A 19,939-nucleotide genomic window follows, 5' to 3' on the forward strand; every position below is an offset into this window, starting at 1 on the left:
ACAGAAGTTTATTGAAAACTATTACAAATTAAAATGTCAGTACCACCGAAGTTTGCTGGCACCGGACTAGAGGAAGTGAATATTCCAGGGCAAGCATATTTAAGAGAAGCCCTCACATCGTGTACCGATCCCTTGAAGGCGATTGAAAGCTTTCAGGTATGTGTGATAAAATTCGACAGCACTCGAAATAATTATTTTGGTTAATAGCTGGAAAATGGTGTACTATTGCCGTCTTTGCGTCCAATGCTGCCATTGCTTGACCTACATGGAGTTCGCCGTTTGGACTTCCACACATCCCTAATGGAGGTGAGTAGTAACAAGACATTGCTGAAGCGATAACAAGTATTTCTATTCGTAGGAGCTGCGAGAAAAACTAATTGCTCATATTAATGAATTGGGACAAAAGGATCCACGTGAACGCGATAAAAAATTGAGAGAATTGTTGATTAAAAGTTTTCCCGTTGTGCGAGTTAAGGCGCTCCGGCCTGTAGTAATGGCAATTTTACGTAATACCCAACATATTGATGACAAGTATTTGCGAATACTGGTACGGGATCGCGAACTTTATTCGGATACGGATACAGAAGTAAAACGGCAAATTTGGCGTGATAACCAATCGCTGTTTGGTGATGAAGTTTCACCACTTCTGTCACAATATATTCGTGAAAAGGAGCATGTATTATTTGATCACACCAATTTGAACAATCTATTCTTTCATCCCTCGCCTAAGGTTCGTCGACAGGGGGAAGTAGTGCAAAAGTTGGCGAACATGATTGGACAAAGTGTCAAACTGTACGACATGGTGTTGCAGTTTTTACGAACACTTTTTTTGCGTACCCGTAACGTTCACTATTGTACTCTTCGTGCTGAATTATTGATGGCACTGCATGACTTAGAGGTACAAGAAATTATATCAGTAGATCCCTGCCATAAATTTACTTGGTGTTTGGATGCCTGCATTCGGGAGAAAAATGTGGACATAAAAAGGTCTCGTGAGCTGCAAGGTTTCCTAGATAACATAAAACGTGGTCAAGAGCAGGTTTTAGGTGATTTGTCCATGACTTTATGCGATCCATACGCCATAAATTTTCTGGCAACATCGGCAATAAAAATTTTACAGCATTTAATCAACAACGAAGGACTACCTCGAGATAATACCATTCTCATTTTACTATTGCGTATGCTCGCTTTGGGATTGAGTGCATGGGTAATGATCGATTCGCAAGATTTTAAAGAACCAAAGCTCGACTGCCAGGTTGTAACAAAGTTTCTGCCGGCGCTAATGTCTCTCATGGTAGATGATCAATGTCGCAGTTTGCACTCGAAACTACCTCCAGATGAACGTGAATCAGCACTTTGTACAATTGAACATTCAGGCCCAGCGCCAGATGCAGTTGAAGCCTATATACAAGAAAGCTCCGTAGCTAGTATATTGGCTATGTATTATACCTTGCACACGGCACGAGTAAAAGACCGAGTTGGCGTTTTACGAGCATTAGCTATATTATCTGCATGTAAAGACGATCGAGCATACGAGGATCCCTTTTTACATTCACTGGTAAGTAGTGGCAATGCACAAGAATCACTTATACTTTAAAATCTTGTATTTTAAGATCGCTTTACTAATTCCAATGGCTGAAGAATTTTCTGCTGAAGATTTCTGCACAACACTTTTTGATGAGTTTCTTTTCGTTGGATTAACTCGTGATAATGTTACACGACACATGTTAAAACTTTTGTGGTATGTGCACAATAAATTACCTCCAGGAAGATTGGCTACACTCATGAAAGCTATACAGCCTACAACAGGCCATAACGAAACAGTTCACAAATTGTATGAAACACTACAAGAACGAATTGGTACAACCATTCATGAAGGCCCAATTCCAGAGCAGCAAGAGGTGGATTTCGACTCGCCCTTAAAGAGTGTACCCACTCCAGGACCGGCTTATATGCAGTAGATTTTAAATAATTTTTATAATATACATTTTTTAAATAAAGTAACTACACAAAATATTTAATTTTTGTTTCTATTTTTAAAAATTATATTTTTATATACAATAAAAAACGTCCACATGCCTGTTGACAAAAGCAATTTAAATACTATTTAACTTTTGGGCAGTCGTTAGTTTTTTCTTGCATTAAATTTTTAATAACACTGGCATCTTAGAGCCTATATCGAAGCACTATTCTTCTCTGGCTTCGAAGCACATGATTCCGTCTCTGCATTTATTTGTGGTGTTGCCATAACGGCATCGGTATCCATACTAGCGACAACAGTTCTCGTCTTGGAACAAAACTGGAACAGCTCATTGTATTCCATGTATAAGCGTTGCCACTTTATGTGCGTTTTAAGTACATCCAGTACATTTGCCAGCAGTTGGTGCTTTGGCACAGACTTTTATAATAAAAAAACGTTGTATTAAGATATTAATATCAATATTTGTAATATTTTAGTATTACCAGTATTTTGTGTTCGTGTGTAACGTTTAGTGGCGACGGACCCAGCAAATCATCAAGTAGTAATCGTAAATTTTGCTCCGTTCCACTTATTGCCAGCTGATATGCGTACATATTATACCAGAATATCAATTCGTGAGAAGAGTTGATGGCTTCCGATAACATAATCTGGTTCTCTATGAAGCTTATTTTCGCACTAGATTGCCAGTCATTTATATTCCTACAAGATGAGTTATCAAAATATTTATAAATTTAAATACGTCACTTTGAGTAAAATTGTAAAGTATCTCTTATACTTATATATAATAATTTACACTGTTTGATATCTTACATGTCTACGGAAGTGCTCTTAGAAGCAAATGTGTTGGTTGCAGCTTGAGTCGAGATGAGTGGATACGAAAAGTAATTTTTTTGAAAATCCTTAGGGATCGTTGTTTGTAGTCCATGTCTGATTAAAGGATCCTTAGTGCTAAGTACAAGCCAAGATTGCAACTGCTCGGAATAAGAATAAGCATTGCCATTGGAAAATAAAATCATTGGCACCCCGTCCTCCGTGATTACAAATTGTACAACGGTACCGAGTTTTCCTCCGATTTCATGGCAGGTCACCGCTAAAAAAATTCGTCGTTCCTCAATGTGCCAAATTCTCAAAATGCCGCAATCTGTCACAACACCAACTAAGCGACCACTGGGACACTATAATCAATAGAATAATAGAGTTCCTTAATTCGTTATAAAAATATTTACTAAAATTTTACTTACAAAGGCACACTGCACCGCCGCTGTGCTTAAACTTATGACCGGAAGTTTTGCTTTGCCTGTGTCCATATCAACTAAGCGTAATGTTCCATCCAAACTACATAACATAGCGTATTTATGGCAGAAATTCAAATTGACAATTGGGGAACCTTTTCCAATGAAAATAACAATAAAGTTAAAAAAAAATATGAACAATTTTATGAGCGTTAATTATACGTACCTACTAAAATTTCCCAAAGTTTCTCTATTTGTGTTGGTCTGACTATATTGTAACCAGTAACTTTGGCTAGTAGGCCACTGCCAGCACTTAGGTACCCATTGTGAACATGAACTCTGTGGTCTAAGGCAGTTTTTTGAAATTCACATTTTGTGTTTAGGTTTATAATCAATTTGGGACCAGTTGTGGAGGCTTGATATGGTTTAACTCCTGTGAGTAATGGATTAGTTGTTACAGCTGATGGACCAGTACTCGAGTTTGCAGATGGCTTTGTAGTAACAATGAGCGGAAAAGTCTTTACTGAACTATTTTCGGCCTTCAGTGGCTGCAATTTGGCAGCCGATAAAGTAGTTTTAATAAGCCTCGCATCCAAGCATCTGGAATGAAATGATCTATATAGCGAAATTCTGATAATACAATAGATAACATAAAATATACATTTCTTGTGCTTCGGTTATCATAGGCTTCGCAAACGCGCCCATTTGGGATGGATTCATTTCGCTTGATGCTACCTCAGCTGGTGTTGTTAATGAATTGATCGTATTCCAAGATTTCGAAGGAGTGTCTTGTTCGCTTTTTGATTCACTGACAATTTAATGCAGACAGATAAGTTACGAATACAAAGTGCTTTTAGTTTCTACTTACGGGACATCTTGACTCAGTGCTACAAATACTGGAGTAATACGACGTTTGCCGTCTGCAGTTCGTGTTTCTGTTTGTTTTCTAAGTGCATTAAAGTTAGTCGTTGTTTCTTCGCTTCCGCTTACACATAAAGCAGGAGCAGATGAATCAATAAGTCCGTTTGAAGTTCCAATTGGCACTGTTGGTTGAGATGTGATAGCATTATTGCTGGTGGGGTTTGCTGTAGGCAGTGTAGGAGCTTTAGGCTTTTCGTGCGCATCCCTGAGAAGTTCTGGATTTTCAATGAGTATGTCTGCTGTACCTGTGGATCCATTCTCAATAGTTACGCTTTTGCCATATGTTTTTTGGAACAATGAATTCTGGAAATGTATTGTATTTATATGTGCATGATTTACTAAACACCTTCAACCATACTAACCTTTTCTTCGTCTGAGACTGGTGTGCCTAACTCACTTTCAGAAAATTGTAAGCAAGCAACTGTTCCATCTCCGCTACATGCCATGAGAATGCACTTGGCTGGGCCCCAAGAAAGATCTAAAATACTGTCGCTAAATAAATCATGTATAACTACTAAAGGACGATTAAGAGCTGTCATCCATACTGACAGCGAACGATCTCTTGATCCCATCGCCATGCAACAGTACTGTAGTTTTCGGTCTGCGTTGGACGCTTGTCGTGTTAAAACCGAATCATGAAACCGAACACATGTTACGGCTTTTCTGTGCCCTACAAAATCCTTGTCGCATTTCCATCCTTCGCGTTCAATAATGCGTGCTGTAGGACCACCTCCGTTCATAGCATGTGCCGACACCAAATATAAACCGTCTGGCGACCAAGATAGTCGTAGTATGTGAGTCGTACCACCACAACCTTTAAATGGTTCCGTGATGGTGCTACTGCAACTCCAATCACATGTCTTCCACATTTTAACACTGCGATCATCACTTTGTGATGCCAAAAATTTGCCTAGTGGGTCCCAAGCAACCCCTTTCACCAAACCAGAATGTCCACGTAACGTAGTAACCATATTGGGAAATGACTGTACATCCCAGATTATAATGGTGTTGTCAATACTACAACTGGCTAACCATCGTTCATTTGGTGACCACGCCAAGTCTAGAACATCGCCTGAATGTGCGCGGAGAGTTGCTGCACATTTCCATGATTCCGCATTTTTTTGAAGACCACCACTACCAAACACTCCACTGGGTCCCTTTTTAAAAAATCAGAGTGTTTATAAAATATATTATGGCAGCTATTTTATTTGACAACACCTTGGACATTTTCCAAATCATAACTAATTTGTCATCTGAACCAGACGCTAGCATTTGCCCATTTGGTGACCAACGTACGCAATTTACGCAAGCCAAATGATTGTCCAATTGGCAAAGCATCTTTGGTACGCTTTCATCCTGCTCAATCTTTTCTGATAATACCGGCAGTAAATTCCATATCACGACACGCCCTGAATCCAGTCCTTGGCCACCAGTGGCAAATTTGAGGCATTCCTGGTGTACATCGACGGAGAATATTGGTTTATCTTTGAGGGATATTACACACAGAAAGAAAATGAACGAAGATTGATATTGAAATAAAAGCCATGTGATAGCAGTAAAAAAGTACTTACCGTCATGATGTACCCAGCTTGGTTTCAGTAGTTTCATTAAACCAAACAAATATATTTATATATTTTAGATATAAACTTTTGGTAAAATCTATTCAATTGAAATCAACTTCTCAAAATTTATCCAATTTAATTGAGACAAAATTTTTATTTTTAACTTCTTATCGTGTGTTATTTGTTCTATACATTGTTTTTATTTTTGCGCTTTTTTGATTGTTGCCGGCAGAGAACTCATAAACTCGAGTCAATTTGTAAATTGTCAAATATAAGCGAAACCCTAATAGGTTTTCACATCAACCAACCCAACAGGAAATCTGGTCTATAATAATCAAAAATACTATGAATGTTTACCCCAGAATGTATTTTCAGATTATTTATTTCAGATACCGTCATAATTACGGTTATTTTAAAATTTTGTATTATATTTTTCTAACAAAGAGCATATTGGCAAAAGTAGAATCAATAGATAACGGTGAAAGAAAAATATTTAAAGATTCCGTATTGGGTTGTTGATATAAATATAAGTTAATTTTAATTTTATAAAATTAAAAATAAGATATTCACAACTTAAAAATTTGTGGGTTATTTTGTTTTCGGCAAGACAGATTTATTTGTTGTCGAACCCTTCGAACCTTTCTCATTTACGTTTTTGACATTTTCTTCTGAATGAACTGTCAAAAACACTGCATTAGCTACAATCACTGCTTTATTCACGTCAACATCGGACATATGCACATTTGACAAATAAGATAGATTCACTCCAAGATTTGTGGCTACGGTTGAATATTATAATTTATGATTAAAACTATTGTGTTGAAGTTCCATAAAAAAGAAGAAACAAAGTGTTACTTATAACTGAAAGACTTTGCTGCAATTTGAATGAAAACGGACGGAAGTTGTGTGGTGACCAACTCGCAACAAAGTCAGCGAGTACCGAGTGGCTACATTGCATTGGCGAGGAAAATTTAAAACCGATAAACAAAGAAACTATTTAAATAAAAACCGGATCCCGACTTGCAAAATGCAAACTCTTAGTGAGAAATACAATCCAAGCCTTTGAAAAGATTTCCCACAAGAATAAATCCATTTTATCTGTTATTGTCAATTTTAGAACGTGAGCGTAAACGATATCAAAAGGATACGGCACCCGCAGATGATATAATAACATTAATACATTTGGTACGCCAGAATCCTGCGCTATATAATTATAAATTAGAGCCTAATCAAAGACGGCGGATTGATGTGTTAAATGGTTGGGCCGAAATAGCGGCGAAAATTGGTAGTAAGTACTAGTAACTTTAAATTCCTGTCGTATGCTAGACCTTGCAAGCAGAGCTTTATACGTAGTGACGTTGAGGTGGTGATAACAGTATTTTTTCCAAATAAGATATATTCTTTCCATTTTAGACAGATATACTGTAGAGGAGTGTCGACGTAAGTGGAAAAATTTAAGAGACACTTATCACCAATACCGACTTCGTAAACCAAAACCTGGCGATGGCTTATCAAAATGGCGTTATGCCAAAGAATTAGAATTCTTATCGAGTATATATCAGCCAAAATTAAAATCACAACGCCATCAGAATTACATGATAGACACACAACGTTCGGACCTTCATGACCTTGGTGGACCCACCGTAGCAACTCGATTAAAAGAAGATCATAACGATGGCGGAATTGTGCACCATTCAAATCCGGCCATAACTCTAGTGAACGACGATGAGGCATTCATACTTACCACTTACGAAGAGAGTGTCACAGATGACGTTACAACTATTGATCATGGTGGTCATGATGACCCAAGTATATCTTCTCATATGGAGCTGACACACGATGATGATGATGTCGAAGATGTACAAGAAATTGTTAAAAACGAACACGGTTCGTCATTGGACGATGCAACTGGCACCGAAGTTCATTACGAGGAGGTGTGCATGTATGAAGAGGCAGGGAACGGACCTAGTGTAGATTGCGAGACCATTATTGGCTCAGGGGGAGTAGTGCGCAGCTCGTCGACAGATTCAAAAAATTTTGCGTATGAGAAATAAAACTTTTGCATTTATATTTTTGTAAAAAAAAAGATTTCTTTATAGAAGTACACACCATCATCATCACACGCACTCTACTGCTGATTCATTCACCTACTCTATGAATGACTTTTGCATCGAGTCAATACCCCATTTACCTAGTACAAGTGGTGGAGGTGGTGAAAGTGGTAGCGGCAGCAGTAGTAGTAGTGTAATTGGTGGATCGAAATTAAAGAATTTGACCACTTCAACAATTGTAACAACTCCCGTTGTAGTGAGCAGTAGTTCTAATAACCCTAATGTGGTGCAACAACAAACGGCAAATTCGTCCATTCTACAGTTACAGTCTCCAACATCTATGATGTATAATGGACAATCGCGCGAGGAGTTGGATTTATTTTTCGCTTTCCTCAAACAGAAGATGCAACGTTTTTCAAAGGAGGAAATAACTTTGATGCAAGTCGAATTTCTGAATTGTGTTCAGAAACATGAAGCTGAACGCAAATATAACGGAGGTGGTAGCGGAGATGCAACAATATTACATCAATAAGCTGAAATTGAATTTATTATAAATTTAAAATTTATATATCCAACATTGTTTGTAATTAAGAATTGTAAATGTTTTGTGTATTTAATGCGCATCATAATGCTTCTGAATAATATGAAAACATAATGAATAAATGTATTTAACAACACATACACAGAGGACTTGAATATAGCACAGGATCAAAGTCAAATCTATGTCTGAATTTAAATAGATCTCTGTTTATTTGTAGGTTCAAAAATGAATATCCATTTTTGATGAACAATAACCAAAACTGGGCCGCTCCACAGACACAATTGCACTTAAGAACTAAAACATTGAATCTAAAAATTGCAAAACATATTACAATTTATGTTAAAAATTCAGCTTTCGACAACGAAAAGCGAGCAAATAAGTAGTGATGATATTCAATAATTATGACTAAAAACTACTATATAAAGAAATGTACAAGGAACATGGATTTCTTCTATTCAATCATTAACAAATTATTCTAACACGTAATTAAATAATTATGATTATCTATTTACACACAACTAAAATATTGTACTGATATATATAGCGGTATGAAGGCGGAATAATGGCATGATTTTCGGCTAATCTGACTGCATTGAGGTAAAGTTTAGTTTGCAGCATTTCTACACAGTATAATCTATGTATTTTCATTGAGTTTTGTTATATATTCCGTATTAAAATAGATCACTGTAATCGTAATATCATCTCGATACAAACGCACCACATCTTGCGGCAACGAAAGATAGTAAGCAATTTTCGAATGTTCAATGCCGTAATCGGTGCCCCCCAAAGCATTGCGTATTAGATGTGTTGCGGAATTTTGATCCAGTGGTTTTCTTGCGCGTCCAGCTCTGATAAAATATTAATAAAATTCATTACATTAAATCAAATATTTCTTAAATTCAATATATATACTTTCGTTCTGCCAACAATTTGGATACGTCCAGCAATGTGACTTCGCCAGGTGGTAACTTCATAGGTTCCAGTACCTTTTTGGAATTTAAATGTTCGCCAACGAGACCTACAACTTGGGATGGTGTTAAAAAATCCCACAAACCATCGCTAGCTATAACCAAAAATTTATCGCTGGGCCCTAGTACATGATGCTGTACTTCTGGCAGCGCCGTTAGATAAGGTGGTGTGTAATAATGTGGTGGCACCGCGTGCTCCCCAAAAGTAGGTACAACATATTTATCCATTATTTCGTTACTCCATTTGTAACGGAAGTCTCCTAGTGCTCGTAAAGGTGCTAATTGACCCAATAAACGCTCATTACGTATGGCCGTGTCGTGCTCCTCTTTGGGATGCTCTTCTAAGATGCGTTGAACTTCCTTAAGATTGTCGGCGTTGTGCTCGTTGTTTAATTTTTTAGATTGCCACTGTCCGGTTTCAGGACATTGTATACCCAAGACTGCGCCGCAATCACCAGTGCTGGCAACATGCAAATTTAGCTGATCAATATGAGCTACACAAGCCACAGCGCCTAAAAGTAAAAACTTATTATCAATTTTAATTCAATGTACATATATTATAAATTTACCTGACATTGCTACCGACATTGTGCGCATATTTGTGTGTTTTAAAGCTTCTTTTGATAAGTCATCATCTAAACGCAAAAAGGCGTTGCTTATATCAAATGCGACATCTTGTGCTGCCTGTCCAGAAATAGTTTGCACATATTCCCTGAAGCTATTTTCGTAAATATTTTTTATTTCGGAGACGAAATCCGCCTGTTCACCAAAAAAATTATAAATAATATTTTCGAGAAATTTACACGAAACTTACCTTATCATTATGGCATCTTAAAAATGATTGACTGTTGTAATCTTTGGTTATTATTTCATTCAGTGTTCCTCTGTCGATGGCCCCTGCCGCCACATATCGCAGCAAGCGTTTGGAAATAACTTGAGAGCAGGCGGGTCCACCATGGCCGTCAAATATTCCACATATGAAACCTTTAATAATTATTTTTAATTGACATGTTCAATTTTGAATTTAGTTATATAACAATACAATTATGTAAACGACTGACCATTTTTGTGTAAAAATGTGGCTTCGGTTCGGGAATCTTCACAAGGTTTATTCGAACTTAATTGATTGGATTCATAGCTACGTACTATGCTGTCATCTTCGGCAAACGTTTGGATGTATTCGTTTTCTCTCAAAATTAAGTTGATCTAAATGGATTTTACATATTATATTATATCTGCATAAATCTTTTGTATGTCGGTAATTTAAATTACATCGTACGGCGAAAGGTTTGGCAGCTGTGATTCTTGGCGGATTGTAATTCGGAATTGACGTATCGCACCTCCAACATTGGAACAGTTGCTTTGTCGTATACAGACGACACTGTTACGAAGAAGGAGTGTTAGCATCGAAAATTTACTGTATAATGCTGGATGAGTGCAACTTCCAAGTACAAACAATTGTTACCCTAAATGTATGGAACCTTCTTTTTTAAGGCAATGTTAGCCTGTGTTGAGAATAAACAAACAAAACAAAATATAATATTTAAGAAAATAGAAAACTGGTTCTCATTTTGATGAAGTTTGCAGAACGGATTCACCTTACCTTAGTGACTATCAAAATTTTAATTATTTTACACTTAACACAATATTAAAATAATAATATTGTTAATGAGTACATAGCTTTTAAACCGAAACTTTGTATTTTTATTAAAATACTATATATAAAACAAAATGCCCCTAAAAGGAATTTGTTTCTTTTATAATTTTGACATTGCCATATGAAACAACTAGTTGACACATCAAAATTTTTTGGCGAATATTATTAATGTTGCCATACTAATCACTTCTACTGATGTATGGCCATAATTTGACAGCACAAATCAAAATCTCAGATACCAAGGCTTACCTCACGTTATGTGCGATTTCAAAGCAAATGAATATACTACAGAGAACTTTAATTACAATTATTATGATCTACATTTTCTGTGCATGAGAATGACGTAAAGAGTAAAATGAAATATTTCAATTCTCGTAGCGTGTGTACTGCCTTACTGTACAAAAATTGTAATAGAGTTGTGTGTACACCTGTTCTGTCATAATTTTTTGAGGGTGTTTACGCGTTTTCTCCTTCATACAATCAGAGAGATTTTTCAATGCAGAGAACGAAAATTGTAGAAAGGAAAAAATGAAATTCGATTGAAAAATTATAAAAGCACGTATAATATGAGTGAAAATGTTTTGTCTAACAGAATTTATTTTGTGCACATTTGAAATATTTTTTGATAAAATGTGAAAAAGATGTAATGAGAAACTTGTTACCAATTGCCGTCGTGGTTTGAGCTTCGCTCGCTTCTTCTTCGTTGTCTACGTCTGCTTTGTGCTAGATATTTTTATTTCCACCACTAGCTAAATTTCCACCAATTTTCCTTCAATACTTCAAGTAGAAAATAGTGAAAAAGTCATCTTTTATAAACATCAAAAAAGATACAAGTGAAATAGATTTCTTAAATACGAGTGTTATACAAATGAAAAGAACTTGAAATTCTGTGTTTTTGTTGTCGCATTATGAAGGAAGCTAAACAGTTTTCTCTGTGTTGGATTGAATAGATTGTTAATTTCCATTTCATTAACATATCGGAGTAAAGACGAATATACATTTGTATTAAATGTAGAGCCAACAGCTGCATTCGCAGACAGCGAGCAAAGCAGCAATAGCAGAGTGCGAAGGCATTTCAACGGCATTAAAAGAAGCAACGGGAAGACAGGTAAAGTGGAAGAGAGCACAAGTGTTGTTCATATGAAGACATTTGGAATATAGTACTATGTGTGTGTGTTTCTGATTGTTTGGTAGGTTTGCTGCATATGTTTGGATTTAAAAATCATCACAAAATAACTATTTAAAACGAAACGCGTAAAACTGCATTTTCCTACTACTTAAATTACACACTTATGCAAAAAGATTAAAAAGAAGGGACAAAAGCAAAGTTACAAATACTGGCTTATAAATAAGTGAAAGCTAAAGGTTGAGCTATCCTATAATACTTGAGTGCTTTTTTTCTGCTCTATATATATGTACATATATATGACATTGTTTATGAAATATTGATATCTGGCATATCCAAGTAGTTATTTAACACAACTTCAAAATAGCTTGATTATTCTTATTTATAAGATTTGAACAATATTTTGGGTATGAGTGCGTGTATAGGTTAACTAAATTTGACCTTATGTATACGGCATATCTTTAAATCCACTTTTAGTTTTAAAATAATACATATATTTTAATGGGCTTATTAATTAATTTTAGTTGTTTGTAAATTACATTTATGTATATATTTTGTGAGTACATGTACTACATACTATATAAAAACATAAAACACTTACGAAAAGATCAAATAATAATTAACTAATTGTGATTATAACAAGTATACCTCTAATGTTGCCAATCGGTTAAGTATTTTGGGATATCTTCATCTTATATACTTTCTTCTGTTTTCGCACAAATTCCTAATTACATTGATAGATTCATCCACATACCCTCTAGATAGTTGTATTTACGTAGGTGCAATGATCAGTAGCGGCTTACCGTTTATATTTCCGCTATTTTCCCTATAATCATTAATTATATAAGATTATTCTAAGTCTTCTAACCAATAATATCATGGAGGCAGCACCTCCCAAAGCAAAATAGTATATGTAAGATTTAATTTTACCATTTTATTTTCTTCTCGTTTCAGAAACAACTTAACTTTAGGTTCTTATCATTATGTTCATTTCGAAGAAAAACGTCTGCTTGTGTAAATATTAAGCAGATAGCATTCATAATAGTGTAGCTTTGTGAAGAATTTGTTGTTTGGTGCATTTGACGTCACCTCTAGGACGTGGTTCATGAAAACCTATTTACCGGCAATTGTTTTTCACTCCGCTTGATTGTTGATAAAAATGGGCGCAACCGCTTCGACCAGCGGTTATCAAATGCCAGCCACAAGCAGCAATGCTGGAGGTAGTTCCGGCTTGTTGCTGCCTTCTTCAGCTGCACTGACAGCCGGTGCTTCTGGTAGTGGCGGTGGGCCAGGTGGGAACTCCTTACTTATGGGCGCAGCAGGAGTTGGTGTTCCCCATTTTCGAGAGCAGCGTCGTAAGCGAGTGACGGGTTTCGCAACGCTAAAACGGAAATTCATACGTAGACGACGTTCTTCAAAAGCCTGTGATCATGCGCGTGTTTTGCGCGATTTCGTATCCGACTGGACCCCGTTGGAACTTGCAGCGTTATGTGAAGAGTATGAGGCGTTGGCTGCACTAAGGGATCTCTCGGTAATACAAAATAGCGTTACACTGTCACTTTCTTTGATATTGATTATTTCTACTTCATTTTAGGTACAAGCGGAACTGGCGCGTCCGCCTGCAACAACATTTAAACAAGATTTAGCGGCAATTTATGAAATGAAAACTTGTACAGACTGTGATCTGGTCTTTCGTGGATCTATTTTTCCAGTGCATCGATCTATACTCTCATCACGATGCTCGTATTTCAGGGATTTGCTAGCCGGATGTCCAGGCTTTGGTGCACGCATTTGTCTCGAATTGCCAACTTCGCCTATCGATGTTCAGATGTTCTCATCACTATTACGTTTCCTGTACACGGGTGATCTTTGTCCACATGACCCAACCATTGACATAAATCTTTTGCGACAGTTGAGTGATGACTTCGGAACACCGAATCCTTTGGAACATGATCTTCGGTATTTGCTCGAAACAGGTGATTATGCCGATGCGGCTTTAGTGTTCACAGTGGAGGGCAACGATTACCATCGACCCGATTCTGGTAGCTCTGAGTATGGCTTTAGACCGAAACTGGAACTGCCCTGCCATAAGGCGATCCTTAGTGCTCGCTCACCGTTCTTTCGAAATCTAATTGCACGTCGGACGCGAAATATTGATGAATATACCGAACGTGCATTGCACGTTCCAACGAGGATTGTGCTTGATGAGACAGTAATACCGAAGAGATACGCGCGAGTGTTGTTACATGCTATCTACCTGGACACAGTCGATTTGACGCTAATCTTACGTGGTGCTGGTTCTGGTAATTCGGCGGGATCGCTGGGTGAGGTACATGCATTGACGAATACAGGACGTGCGCGACCTACGCCGCTGGAGGAAGCTATGGAGTTGTACCAAATTGGAAGGTTTCTCGAATTGGATATTTTAGCACAAGGTTGCGAGGACTTGATACTTGAGTGGCTAACATTAGACACGCTGCCCACAGTGCTTAGGTGGGGCTCACAGGTAAGTAAATAGTATATCGCGACAATAATAAAAAATTATTTTAGTGGAATTAATTAAATTTTCTTTATTTTATATAGCCTCATGGTTCGGCTTGGGTTTATCGACAAGCATGCCAATATCTGCGAGAAGAGTTTTCAGCCGTTATTGCGTCACCGGTGCTGCATCAACTCGATAAGTCGCAGTTGATACATGTGCTTCAGAGCAATTTTTTGCAGGCATCAGAATTAGAGGTTCTGCAGGCTGTTCTTAAATGGGGAGAACAAGAACTGATAAGACGCATGGAGGATCGTGAACCAAATATCGTGTCACATACTGCACATTCTGTGACAAGAAAAGGGGTCAAAAAACGAGATCTTAGTGATGTGGAGTTGCGAGAAATTCTTTCAGAACTGCTGCCATTGGTTCGGATGGATCATGTTTTGCCACCCAATAGTGAGGTTCTTGCGCAAGCTATTCGTCGAGGTCTTGTGAGTACGCCACCTTCGCACATGATTAGCGACGATCGGGAAAATTTGCGTGTTAATGCATGGATTCGGGGAGGAAAAAACCAGGGTCTTTTTGTGCGGCCTCGTCTTTTCATGCCGTACTTTGAAGAAGTGAAAGTATTGCTTGAAGATCGAATGGCATCGTCTCATCACCAAGCAGAATTGATGCGAATGCGGCGATCTCGACATCTGCCCGATATTCCCGACACATTATACATGGTGTCTCGTATAAGTGCAGCTAAAAAACCCAGCGTACCTACAGCGGCTGCAGTGACTGGCAAAGAGAGTGTTAACATATTGGCTGCAGCAGCTGCCATACCACCCCCCGACACACAAACTTTGGCAGCGTTACTCAAACGCGAACATAAGCTACATCAATCACCGATGTGTCAACGTGCACTGCTCTTGCCTCTTTCATCGAAACATGAAATCGATCGACAGATTCGCTTGCGAGTAGTCCGTGAGTTTAATCTGCCCGATGCAGTCTCAGATTTGCTTGAAACGTCATTGCTTAGCAAACAGAATGCTGCCAATGCAGCAGCTGCGTCAGCTGCAGCAACAACTGTTTCAGAAGACACCGGCATAACATCAACCACTCAAACTGATCCGACACTTATCGAAGATGACGATGAAACGCCCCCACCTTCTCCGGCGGCTGCAGGATCCGTGCCTCGACTGACCGTAGCGGGGGGATATCTTTCAACGTCCGTAGGCTCATCGGCTGCTTCTTCCACTTGTGGTGGTGAAGGCATACAACCATGTTATAGTCGTAATTTAACATTCCCACGACAGCACCCGGGCGGTTTGCTGGGTATGGGAAGTGGCGTCGGTATGGGAATGCTGACAAATGTCGGTGTTGGTGGTAGCGGAGCTCTTCAAGCGAACTATGCACGACTCTCAGCTTCTGTACATCATCGAAATGACCTGCCGGCGTTAATTACGGAAGGAGATTATCGTTTTCCCCACGGTAGTGCGTTGGGCATTAACATTGGAGCTGAGGGCGGTGGTGGTGCGGTCGGATGTGGGGATGGCGGCAACGGTGGTCATTTGTCGGATATGATGCCCGATGTTGCAATTGCAACAGCGTCATTGGGTCAACTGCATTTGGCGAATAACTCCAATAATAGCAATAGTGGAGATATGCATGAAAGTCTACAACTCGACTTGGGAGACGGATCGAGTCACATAATGGGAGGTGGTGCACCTGGTGCTGTTGTACCAATGGGATTGCGTGGCATGCAAGTAATATTAATGATTAGCTCACTTTTTTTATTATACTAAATGAATTACACCAAAATTTTTTTTAGCACCAGCTGCCACCCAGCAACTATCACCACTTTATGCAACGCTCAAATTCACCATTCGACATGTTAAGGCAAGGTCAACATTCACCAGCTCCACATCCACCACCTGGGACATACAATTCAGGGCCGCCCAGATTCTTATAGAGTTTGCGGGTGGCCCCCGATCAGGGCCTTTATTTTAGCATGCCTTTTTGAGACACAGACACAAGAAAATGAATCCAAAATTACGTAACGGGCATTGTTTTATGTCACGTCAAAACTGTGCATACCGAGGCTTGCATCCAGAATAAGGAACGTTTACGCATTTTTCGTTTTAACATTATTTTATGTGGAATGAGGATAAGATGGTATCCACCTGCAATGTAAACCGTTATGACAAGTGGAAAAGTTTCCTTATGCTCAGTTTCGATGTGCTTGGTTTTTTTGTTTTTAGAGAAAAAGCTGCGAAAATGACCGGACCAAAACCCAACATAATACTTATGTACTTATCGCTATGTGGAAAGATATAGCGCTACTCTAGTGTGCACTTCATTAACTGTCGTCATATAGCTACGAATGTATCATACTTAGCTGTGATTTTTTGCTTTTCACAATTCCACAAAATACTCGGTTATTACTTCTGCTTATTCGTGTTTGTTTAGTTTGTTAAAAATTAATATTGTTCCGATGGACAACTTGCATTTTCAAAAATTATATATTTTGTTAATATTGCCACTCACTTGATGCAAGACCTTTATAAAAACAGATCAAAACGAAAAATTTAATTAAAGCATAGCTTATTTGTTAGCTGAAAAATAGCACGCTCCGATAAAGGTAAAATCGTACATTTCAAGAAATTTATATAGTTTTCTGTTAAGATAAAGATGACTATCGAACCAATTTTCAAGAGAAGACCAATTGTAGAATCCTATACAAAATTTGACAAATGTGGAAATGTAATTAGTTTGGGAAATAAGAAATGTTGTTAGAAACTTTGCTTCATATGTATGTAGGTACCAGTTTAAAAAGAAAAATACTTCTACAATCTATTCTATATTCTATAATTTCACATTTTATTTTATCTCATATTTTTCATAGAAATCAATTTTTTCTTGAAATCTCATGCTAAGTGTGCATTCCATGTAAAATTTTACACCTTTAAACTTCGTGGACTGAGTTCATTTACTTATGCTCAACTATGTTCGATTTTAGGCTTTCTTGTTACAAGTAAAGTAACAACGTGTTCAACATTAGCCAGCCTGTACAAATATTCATTTTTGAAAAGTGCACTATATCTTTGCCCATGGCTGTATAGGTTACATCACTCGAAATTCAAAAAAACGCTAAAATAAGGGACGCACATGAAATGGAGTGAAGATGAAAAACAATACAACACACTCGCACATTAAAAATTAATCTAAGTTTAGTCGATTTCAAACGGCGAACGAAGTAAGGTGCGAAAAGGTGCTTGCTGCACCTTTTTATATTGTAAAGTAATGTAAAATGCGCAAATGTGAAAGAAAGAGTTCGTCTAAAGTAGCGATCAGACCAATATTTAAAATAATTAATGGGTAATTGAATTAAATATTAACAATAAAAGAAAACAGTGTAGGGGTTAAAAGTGACTTGTGGATATATGTACATAATATATACATACATATAAAATATCTGAACTGGCATATACACTTACGAAAATTATTTACTTACAAATAATTATACGTATAATTGTATAAATTACATTAAATATATATGATGAACTAGATAAAAATGTTAATTTTAAGCAAATAAAACACAATTTGTTTTGAGAGGTGCGTGTGAGTTATACAACTTTGGATCCTGCTGAAAATTTAGCAGAGATCTTCATATAGATTAAAAACAAAAAGCAAGAAATCTCAAAAAAAAAACATTCTAAAAAGATTCGATAAAGGATTATAATAAATTTATATTAAAAATGTGACAAGTTCTATGAATTATTTTAACTTATGCGTTCATAACACACTCTATGTGAGCCAGATAAGAAAACTAAAATGAATATTTAAATATGTGCAGTAAAACTCACACTAAATTTTTTTTTTTTTTGGAATTTTTCATTGCATTTTTTCTTTGCGATTACCCTTTTAATCTACCTATTATTTATAAATCTAAATATAAGAAGCATTCGAATATTAGATCAAATGGTTTTCCCTGAAGGTACAATATAATTTTTGTGCTAATACTTTTAAGCAAACCAACTGATTTTTTATATTGCTGTAAGCCCTCGATTAGAATAAATTCGAATAATAAAATTTATTATCGTCAAATTGACAGCAGTTCTTTCGTCAAAGATTTACGTTCTGTCGTAGACTTTTGATATGAATATGTTTACTGCGTCCTTTAGGAACTTATCTTATTATTAATTATGAAGGCATCTATCTATCTATATATGTACATATGTATGTATATACACACGTACCTATGAAAGAATATTCTCATTTCATCTACACACATACATATGTATGTATGTGTATGTAATATTAGCTAATTCAGTTTTGACTGTTTCATTATTTTTGAAGGTTGGCAGATTTCTATTTCTGCGTAATGCAGAACCTTCTTTTTAATGTACCTACTAAATAAGTTACCATATACTTGTAATAATGAAGTGAAACCTACTTTAATTTCATAAAATATATTTATTACAATTCTAATAATAGGTAAACAATACGATTATCTAAATATACATACATACATACATATATCCTACACATGTTTAAAATTAAAATTGTAATTTACATTATAATAATGCAAAAATTCGCAATGTTACGACAATTTATAAGCGCAAAGCAAGCAAATCTCTACCCCTAAAATGGAATAGTCTAAAAAGCAAAATAAACAGAGACAAAAAACAAAAAAAAAGAAAATACAAAATATATATAAAGGCGCTAAATATGGAGTACTTTTAGCATACAAATATTGTATTAATAAATTATATATATAAATATATGAAATTATAATTGCATTGATAAAAATAAATATAAAAATAAAAATAACATAAAAGAACACGGAATATCGTTTAAGAAATGTTGTATTTGAAGAGAAAAAATAATAAAACAACAAAATGTACAAAAAATACTGTATACTGTCCTAAGTTCTTTGACCAAAATGAAGAGGATGGCACAAATGCAAATGTTAATTAACTGCACAAATCTAAATCTTAGATACTTAACACCCACCCGCGTTGCATGTCCACTTGGTGTATACCAGAAAATCCAGATATTTTGTGCGTAGGTGAGAGTTGGTGTCAATGTATGAATTTGCAATTAGATACACTCGGTCATCAAACGGGATGACCATAAGTATTTCAAGCCAATAAATCAAGACGGCATCTCTCGGCAATTATTTGGAAACAAGTTTAAGAAGCTCGAAATTAATAATTGAGTTGCCTCAATTGCTTGTCGCGTATTTTTCGTAAGTTGTTGATTGTTTTCCAAATATGCTGAGTTTTTTATATACTTATAGCATATACTATTTTAATATGATATCTTACCATTTCGAATGTCCGAAACGTCTGCTAAGCATCAAAAATTTAAAAGCAAGCCCGCAAAATATTTAAAATTATGAACATCAGGGATATGCATACATACATACTA

The 19,939-nt window shown here is 36.6% G+C and overlaps 5 protein-coding genes across 7 annotated transcripts; 3 read left to right on the forward strand and 2 right to left on the reverse strand.

Annotated features, from left to right (window-relative positions):
* Positions 1–33: 33 nt before the first annotated feature.
* On the forward strand, positions 34–2,016 carry LOC120774834 (negative elongation factor B). Its single transcript, XM_040104649.1, has 4 exons — positions 34–156; positions 208–306; positions 359–1,558; positions 1,614–2,016. The coding sequence occupies exons 1-4, from the start codon at positions 34–36 to the stop codon at positions 1,959–1,961; spliced, it is 1,770 nt and encodes a 589-aa protein (XP_039960583.1). The 3' UTR covers positions 1,962–2,016.
* Positions 2,017–2,049: 33 nt separating this feature from the next.
* LOC120774837 (protein HIRA homolog) lies at positions 2,050–5,985 on the reverse strand. Its single transcript, XM_040104654.1, has 10 exons — positions 5,706–5,985; positions 5,353–5,618; positions 4,497–5,291; positions 4,082–4,437; positions 3,875–4,021; positions 3,440–3,813; positions 3,223–3,368; positions 2,792–3,156; positions 2,464–2,680; positions 2,050–2,398 (listed from the first exon to the last, which is right to left on the reverse strand). The coding sequence occupies exons 1-10, from the start codon at positions 5,740–5,742 to the stop codon at positions 2,174–2,176; spliced, it is 2,928 nt and encodes a 975-aa protein (XP_039960588.1). The 5' UTR covers positions 5,743–5,985; the 3' UTR covers positions 2,050–2,173.
* Positions 5,986–6,326: 341 nt separating this feature from the next.
* Positions 6,327–8,428, forward strand: LOC120776054. 2 transcript variants are annotated; one of them, XM_040106512.1, is made up of 4 exons: positions 6,327–6,736; positions 6,814–6,984; positions 7,110–7,737; positions 7,799–8,428. In XM_040106512.1, the coding sequence occupies exons 1-4, from the start codon at positions 6,724–6,726 to the stop codon at positions 8,277–8,279; spliced, it is 1,293 nt and encodes a 430-aa protein (XP_039962446.1). In that variant the 5' UTR covers positions 6,327–6,723; the 3' UTR covers positions 8,280–8,428. The 2 variants fall into 2 exon arrangements, with proteins under 2 accessions (XP_039962446.1, XP_039962445.1); XM_040106511.1 differs by having other exon boundaries at positions 6,332–6,736; positions 7,796–8,428.
* A 40-nt stretch (positions 8,429–8,468) lies between these two features.
* On the reverse strand, positions 8,469–11,012 carry LOC120776052 (pyruvate dehydrogenase [acetyl-transferring]-phosphatase 1, mitochondrial). 2 transcript variants are annotated; one of them, XM_040106509.1, is made up of 7 exons: positions 10,860–11,012; positions 10,529–10,761; positions 10,318–10,462; positions 10,071–10,240; positions 9,826–10,015; positions 9,201–9,768; positions 8,923–9,136 (listed from the first exon to the last, which is right to left on the reverse strand). In XM_040106509.1, exons 2-7 carry the CDS (start codon positions 10,661–10,663, stop codon positions 8,923–8,925), a joined length of 1,422 nt encoding a protein of 473 aa, XP_039962443.1. In that variant the 5' UTR covers positions 10,664–10,761; positions 10,860–11,012. The 2 variants fall into 2 exon arrangements, with proteins under 2 accessions (XP_039962444.1, XP_039962443.1); XM_040106510.1 differs by lacking the exon at positions 10,860–11,012 and having other exon boundaries at positions 8,469–9,136; positions 10,529–10,663.
* A 378-nt stretch (positions 11,013–11,390) lies between these two features.
* On the forward strand, positions 11,391–19,205 carry LOC120776051 (BTB/POZ domain-containing protein 7). The gene is made up of 5 exons (XM_040106508.1): positions 11,391–12,021; positions 12,994–13,570; positions 13,634–14,545; positions 14,623–16,272; positions 16,338–19,205. The coding sequence occupies exons 2-5, from the start codon at positions 13,199–13,201 to the stop codon at positions 16,476–16,478; spliced, it is 3,075 nt and encodes a 1,024-aa protein (XP_039962442.1). The 5' UTR covers positions 11,391–12,021; positions 12,994–13,198; the 3' UTR covers positions 16,479–19,205.
* Positions 19,206–19,939: the final 734 nt, after the last annotated feature.

Source organism: Bactrocera tryoni, chromosome 4 (assembly GCF_016617805.1).
Source record: "Bactrocera tryoni isolate S06 chromosome 4, CSIRO_BtryS06_freeze2, whole genome shotgun sequence".
Lineage (NCBI taxonomy): Eukaryota > Metazoa > Arthropoda > Insecta > Diptera > Tephritidae > Bactrocera > Bactrocera tryoni.